Genomic DNA, 7958 nt, shown 5'->3' on the forward strand with positions numbered 1-7958 from the left:
TCTTATATTTATTTATGGAGGAAGTAACAACTAAAACTAATGAAAAAGCCAATGTAAAGAGTGTTCTTCATTTTGAAAATAATAAAACAAAAAAATGCAAAATTGGAATGACAAACCGCAAACACAGTACAAAGCATGCACCTGCTCGATAGGACAACAAATTTGAATCCTGTCTCCGACTGGTTCACATTCTAGAAGAGCAAAATCACTTATCTCGTGACACGCAAAGGCCTTTGTCTGATATAACTAACCTGTCGTATGCAAACATACTGAGCCATTCATATGGTGTTTTTTTCTTCTCTCGAACATGAAGGCCAATTCAACAGAAAGTTTGTTCAGACCCAGACCTCCGTCCTAGTCCTCCCCAGACCAGTTTCCAGGTTCTTAGTTCCGAACATCCTCTTACTTGTTTGATTTCAGTTATATCAGATGGACATGGGAACAGAAATTCAGAGTTAACTATGTGAACCCTATAATCCAGAACTGTGCCATGACAACGGAAGTATTCAGATTCCCCAGGCTCTAGATTGCTATGCACAAGAGTAGCAAAAGCAAATATATAAAACCTCCATGACATGTATTTTCACCAATGTCGAAAATATAGGCAAGACGTAAAAATGGAGCCCCATACGCACATACAGAAAGGCATTGCTTTCAGACATCGAAATACATTCCACTTTCTTTCTGTATATCAAATATCAATACTCTACAATGTTTGCTATCACCTTGACAAATTCATATCTAAAGCACAACAGAAAAGATCCCTGCAATTTATGGTATATGATGACTAAATCCTCTTCTTTTTTACTGTGTTCTATTTGTCATCTTATGCGTATAGCATTTGGTATGCCTAACTTTGAACCAAAAAGCCCTCATAGGATATGCCCCATGCTCACAAAATGAAGATGCAAAACCCTACCTCAACTTGGAAAAGAACCTGAACGCTTGATATGATCAAGAGTACCTCTCAAGCCATAGCGTTCAACTGCTCGAATGCCAGCTCGAAACCCATCTCCATATATTGCAGAGGGATCTGTTTCGATCTGGTGCTTGAAGAATTCTCCAAGTTTTTTCTCAAAGTCAGTCTTTTCACCCTTTTTCGCCGAGGAAGATGTTGAAGAAGGTGTCGCTGTTGCTTCTGCTGCTACTGCTACTTCTGCTGCTACAGCTGCTGCTTCAGATGTGGTTGCAATGCTACTACTTGAACCTGATACGATTTCAGACTCAAGCCAGAGATGAGCTAGGACCTGACAGATGCCTTCTTCAACCTCTGGACTAAGGATCCGGTATCCTATAAATAAAGAGAAGATATCAATACGTAGATGCAGCAGTGTTTGATGGCACAAAAATAGAAGTATGCATAAGATTCTGCAAAACGAAAATAGACACATACAATAGTACCTTTAAGTCGAAGGTATGCATGCATCATCTCATGAGCTAGAATATAGCCTGTGAGCAGTCTGCAAGCAATTAATCAGTGGAAATCAAACATACGCACATTCGCAAGAAAGGACTTCTTAACAGGTTCGTAAACTGGTTGCAGATCAACATCAATCAAACATTAGCATCAACTGTGCTCAGTTCGGAAAACGTATGAAAATAACTAAATTTACCTTGGCAAAGCATATAGTACAAGAATTGCAGTCACTTCACACCGCCGAACTAGTTTGTGTGGTGCTGTAGAAATGTCTATCATTTTGTTTCCTGGTCCAAGTATTGGTCGTCTCGATATCTGTGTAGTGTATGTTAATTTACCATGAATTCTCATACGTATGAAGGTGACATACAAGAAAATGTTGTAAGAACCTACCATTCTGACAATTTGCTCTTCCGATAGGCAGAGACCCCTAGTTTCAGGAAGGTGATGCCCCTAATCAAGCAGGTTAATAGTTAATCAACATACATTACAAAATGGTGAATATCATATCACTTACCATTTTCTCTACTTCCCTGGCTTCATTTAAACCTTGACGTTCAACCAAAAGCAAGGGGATCTGTTGCTCTACTTTCATGTTCAAACCCTCATAGAATTCCTGGATATCAATGTATACTGGTTGGCACTCGTCTGTGTCCATTATTGAAGTATATAGACACTCCAAGCAGAGCTTCCGGCCATCATCTAATGTTATGTACTTGATATCCTTTGGCTGGGGTTGATGATAAAAAATGGAAGATGCAAAATTCATTAAACCAATCAAATGTGAATATTTGCACTATGAATTGAAGCAGCTGTAACTGAACTAAACTGCCAGTTAATTTCTGATTGGTATAGTGATAACCCTAACCTCCATTCGTTCGCAACTGCAACACCTAGGAGTACCGTCATTGTCATGCGAAGGACAATACTTCTGCATCCAGAAAGGATGGGCCCGGTATTCAATTAAACCATTTTTATTTGTTCGAATCTGGTCACAAAAATACAATCAGCACATTTCAACAGATAAATTAAAAATTAGGCACCACCAAATACTCAAGCTCACTCATAAACTTGAAACACCGGTTGCTTACAAAGTTCTTGCAAACATCACATTTTGGATGAAAGTTCTCCTTGTAGCAGGAACTGTGGTATGGATGATCTTCATGTACTGCAAACTTGTCAACAGAAAGGTTGACATTTATAATTTTATCACAAGTTGAAGTATGTTAAATCAAATGTGTTAGTTTTTGTACCTCAGAGTCTGATATTGGCTCACTGCAAGCTGAACACCTGAAGCACTGAGGGTGCCAAACAGAATCCATACAACTGAGAAACTGTCCATGTCCAAGTGGAGTTTTACATCCAGCACAAACCCTACATGAGTCAATATGGTGCACCATATCTATTAAAAATGCAAAACAAAGAAGCTCCTGGCGAAAACAAATGGAGACAGAACCCAATGATTCTACCATCTTATAATAGAGTTGAGTTCTGAGAGCCCAAGGTTTCCACTATTTTACTCTACAGTAAGGGTATTAGAACTCGAGGAGACAATTGATTTCATATGGCAGGTATAAGAGTGTGACTTAACAATGGCAGCATGCAAAGAGAGAATTGTTTCATAACTTAAAGGTAAGCGGAAGATATATGTCACTATGCAGTTAAATTTTGAAAAGACTGTCTGACTACCAAAAGTATTCAAATTTGTCACCTGTAACAATATTGCTACCTTTTTGCAAAAAATATTTCATTCACTATAAATTTTTATATTTTTTACGAACATACTTGGATATGGATGGTCAAAGGTCTATATCGAGACCACATTTATGCCGGAAACAAGTAAAATGGAATGAAGGTAACTAATACATAATATTGCCGGGACAACGCATATGTTTACATTGTTTACCCATAATCAACCCAACCAACAAGTCAGTGCATACGCTCCCAACACTAATCAAACGTTCCTAATCGGGGAAAGTTCCGCCGTATAGCAGTCAACTGGATTACCTGCATCCACCGGTAAGCCTCAACGCTACCCAAGTCTTTCCGAGCTTACACTTTTACAACCCATACGCTTGGAATAAAATGTAAAACTATACTAGTGGTCATTGTTACATGAACGATTTTTCAGTGGAGTACAAACTCAATTTGAAAATATTGATCCCCGGTCCCAATCACATCCTGATCTTGGACTGAGCAGTATGATTTAGATCAGCAGTTTAGATACGGTTTCTGCTGTTTCTATATTGTATAAAGTAGGTTGCAGAGTATGAACCACACATTTTTTTTTCGAGAAAACGCATGAGAGCGTGCGTTTCATTGCATTGTAAAGAGGGAGAGTTTGGTTACATTCCTCCTAGGAGGCTGATTACAGAGACCGGACTAGTGGACATCCCAAGTCTGGGGGGTAATGGCTTTGAGCCCTAGCGCGTCCGCATTTGCCCAAAGGGCAGCTTCTTCCTTGATCTTCGCTACGATGGTGTTCACAGATGGGCGCGCTCCGTTGAAGATGCAGTCATTGCGGTGTTTCCATATCATCCATGGGACGAGGAGGGTCACGGTACCGAGGCCTTTGCGCATGGGCGCAGGGGTGGAGTGTCGCGCCGATTGCCACCAGTCTAGAAGCGAAGGCTCGTCGTCAGGTGGGGTGCACGGGATCCGCAGCCAGCTTAGCGTCTCGTGCCAGGTTTGCCGGGCCAAGGGGCATGCGAGGATGAGATGGTGCATGGTTTCAGGCGCCTGGTCGCATAGGGGGCACCGTGCGGGGTGTTGCAGCCCACGGCGAGCAAGCCTGTCGGCGGTCCAACATCTGTCGAGGTGGGCGAGCCAGTGGAAGAAGCGGATGCGCGGCGGTGCCCAGTGTTTCCAGGTGAGCTTCCAGGCGGCGCAGGTCGTGGAGCCGGCGAAAGTGGCCGTGTAGGCCGACTTGGCCGAGTAGACGCCGTTCGCACTCCATCTCCAGATGAGGCAATCGGGCTCGGCAGAGAGGGTCGTGCCCGCGATCCTGTGCCAAAGCTGGAGGCATTGCCCGATCTCGTGGATGCCAACCGTGCCCTGGATATCTCGCGCCCAACGATTGTCCGCCAACCCATCCGCAACAGTCCGGAGTTTGCGACGGCGTTTGGGGATGCACGCGTATAGGAGCGGGGCGATCTCGCGGACGGACCGCCCGCCGATCCATCGGTCCTCCCAGAAGAGGGCGTCTGTGCCGCTTCCGAGCTGCATGGTAGTGGAGGCGAAGAAGAACGCGCGCTCCTCAGCATCGAATTTGGAGGTCGAGGCCTGCCCATGCCTTGGTAGTGTCCGTGCGGCTGAACCATAGCCACCGCGTGCGCAGCGCGAGGCTGGTGCGCGCGAGGTCGCGGACGCCAAGGCCACCAAGAGGGATCGGGCGGGCAACTCGCTGCCAGTTGACGTGGCAGTGTCCGCCGTTTGCCTCCGTGCGCCCGGCCCAGAGGAAGCCACGTTGGATCTTCTCGAGCGCCTTGATGGTCTTCTTGGGGGGGGGGGGGGGGGGGGGGGCAGAGCCAGCAGCTGGTGGATGGGGATCGCGCTGAGGATGGCTTTCACAAACGCGAGGCGCCCAGCCTTGTTCACAAGCCTGATGAACAGAATGCCCTAGTATTCGTTGTCATCCCACAGGCATGTACCTTCTCATATCATGCTATGAAGCTGGTCATGAATCAATGGCCTAATGCTATTTTATTACATGTCCTGAATTTTGCTTCATCCCCCAAGCTGATGATACATGAAGTTAAACATCCAGAATCGTATACGTTCTCACCTTTTGTGAGATCAACAAGTTACAGCAATGGATGTAAGTGAAGCACATCTCAACCAAATATATCTGCATGTGTTTTTTTGCTATAAAATCAATTAGTTAGAAAAACCAACACAGTAGATTGTTATTCACTGTTTCACACTAATGCAACATGCAATGCAAGCGCCACTCAGTGGTGTCAAGTGTCAACGAAAGAAAAACAAACTTTTCCAAGTCCACAAGCTAAATTATCGTGAAACTAGAGATGAATCATAATGTAACATTATAACAAATACCTCGATCTACTTGATGGCAAGATATCTGGCAGTAGGCTAGTTGCTGGAGTACTATCTGAGTGAACTCCCCCCGCCGGAATCTTCTGACGAAGAGGATGTTTATCTTTCAAACTTTCTTGCAGAGCCCGTGCAAGCTCTTCATCTTCTTCTAAATGATCATCAGTATCTGGTTCATAAGTAAAAGCAAATGACAAAACATTAAAAATATTCTTTCTATCAACTTTACATATTTGGACATGCTCATTAACCTAGAACTGCTATTCCAAACTAAGAAACTTTAATGACACATGCAACTAGGTAAAAGAATCTCTAAACTAGAGATTATCAAAACTGGTTTAGTTGGGATAATACAAACCAATGGCCTTTCCCTTCCTTTGACCTTCCTCTGATAAGGATAATGCAATAGCACGATCAATGTCTTCATTGTCACTGGTATGTGTACCCTACAGTATAATTGGAACCAAATTAGCAACAGTGAAGTAAATAAAGCTGTTCATTTTATCTTGGAATCATGTACCACGTTGTGCGCCCTGATTTATATAAAAATGCAGTGGCTCCTGAAAAATAAAGCTGTTCATTTTATCTTGGAATCATGTACCACGTTGTGCGCCCTGATTTATATAAAAATGCAGTGGCTCCTAGAAAATAAAGCACAAATTGTTCGATCCCTTGCTATCTATGCTTCTGTAGCATTCAAATTTAAACTTCCCACAACTGATTTATCCCATGTGATTTGTCACAGAGAAGAGCAATTTCAAATTGAGAGAGTAATAAACAGACAAGGAAGCGCATGATAAAATGATAATATATGATAGTCAGAATTAAGATTTGGAGAATCATGATTCGCTTCTATGCATTTTTAGGAATGAACATTTTACAGCTAGTTATTTCCAGCAAAGAAGAAAAAGGCAAAATTGGGCAGTACATGTGACGTAGCGTGCTGGGTTGAATAGCCTTCACTAAAGTTCCCGTCGTACTGTCCTCTTATAACTTTATTTACCGAACTTTTAACAACTTTGCTCAGCCAACCCATGTATTTCTTTATTGGAGGATGAAGATCCATTTTGTCCACCCGATGATGAAAATCTATTTTGTTCAGCCGATGATGACGATCCCTTGGAGGGTGACGATCCTTTGGAGGATGACGATCCCTTGGAGGATGACGACTCATTTTGTGCATCCGAAGGTGGACGACCCTTGTGCCTGCAGCAAAAAGTGAATTCATGCAGAAATAAGCTAAGAGAGACCTGCAGCTGAGTTTCTTATTTGCATTAAAAGCCAACATTGGGAGGAAGTTGAATTTAAGGCTTTAGGCCTGCATCTCCATTAGTATCTCATTTAGTTCATTTTCCGCATAGATTTCAATAATGGGCACTGATGCTCTAGGATACAAACAGTGCATATGTTACTGAATATCTGTGACTATTGCTCGGAATCTTGTTTCATACTTCCAGTGCCTAGAGCAATCAGTCTCCCTCTGAAAAATGTGATTTTCAATTTATCAAATTCGGAGAACACATAAGCAAAAGGCTGTGCCATGTTCCTAGACAATCGCCACTCACAAATTTTATCTAGAACTTGGAGCAAGCAATTAGGTGAGATCTGCTTTGAAATGGAACATCTCAGGTACACAAAAAAAGGGGATAATGGTTCATTATCCATCTGAGGGTGGACTCGACAAGATATTTTGGTGGAAATGTCAACGGTAGGCTCCCAGAGGGATCAGATCATGAAAAAGAAGCCCCAGAACAGCATTGGAACTTGAGAAAGGGAAAGCCATGGCTTCTTACCTCAGGGAAGGAGAGGTACGCGCCAGCGACCTTGGATTCAGCAGAGCACGGACGGGGCTGGAACTGCGCGTGTGTGGGATGCTATATGAACCGCAATAACTTCCAGCCACACCGCGTGCCCGGTCTTCCGCGGCTATTCGTACTGCCTGTCGGCCGGAGACGGCCGGAGAGGCGCGGCGGAGTGCTCCGGCGGGGAAGAGAAGGGGGGCGAAACGGGTGGGAGGAAGAGGCGAGGAGAGCGTGACATGGACGGGCGAGTCAAGAAAATAAAATGCGAATCTGGTGTGGAGGCGAGCGACGCCTCTCCCCCCTAAGCCCTAACTAACTCCCATCCGCCCACCGCTCCGCGTCGCGGTCGCAGCGACGTCAACCCCCCGACGGTACCGGGAGGGGGAGGGAGGCGGCCCACATGCGGGGCCGTGGCGCAGTGGCGTCCCTCTCGGGCATTACGTCGAACGTGTTGGGGGCGTGCTAGTGGAGGGAAATCGCGTGGAAACGGCGGTCCGGTCAATTTTGGTTGGATTTGGATGAACTCTAGATGAAAGAGTGTGACATATGTCTTTGGTGTCTATAAACTCTAGATGATCTCAAGGCTAAAAGAGTATACTGCGTCTAGAGTCACTGAACTTTGTCATGCATTTGCAATTTAGTCACAAGCTTTAAAATTGCGATGCACCGGTCACAAACTAAAAATT

General features: G+C 44.3%; 1 protein-coding gene across 1 annotated transcript; it reads right to left on the minus strand.

The window, feature by feature from the left end:
• Positions 1-652: 652 nt before the first annotated feature.
• On the minus strand, positions 653-7601 carry LOC109739838 (protein DA1-related 1). Its single transcript, XM_020298871.4, has 12 exons — positions 7264-7601; positions 6399-6676; positions 5829-5916; positions 5474-5639; positions 2671-2791; positions 2509-2592; positions 2286-2405; positions 1935-2147; positions 1811-1870; positions 1614-1732; positions 1402-1460; positions 653-1291 (listed from the first exon to the last, which is right to left on the minus strand). The coding sequence occupies exons 2-12, from the start codon at positions 6651-6653 to the stop codon at positions 921-923; spliced, it is 1656 nt and encodes a 551-aa protein (XP_020154460.2). The 5' UTR covers positions 6654-6676; positions 7264-7601; the 3' UTR covers positions 653-920.
• Between the last annotated feature and the right edge of the window lie 357 nt (positions 7602-7958).

The sequence above is a fragment of the Aegilops tauschii genome, chromosome 4 (assembly GCF_002575655.3).
Source record: "Aegilops tauschii subsp. strangulata cultivar AL8/78 chromosome 4, Aet v6.0, whole genome shotgun sequence".
Lineage (NCBI taxonomy): Eukaryota > Viridiplantae > Streptophyta > Magnoliopsida > Poales > Poaceae > Aegilops > Aegilops tauschii.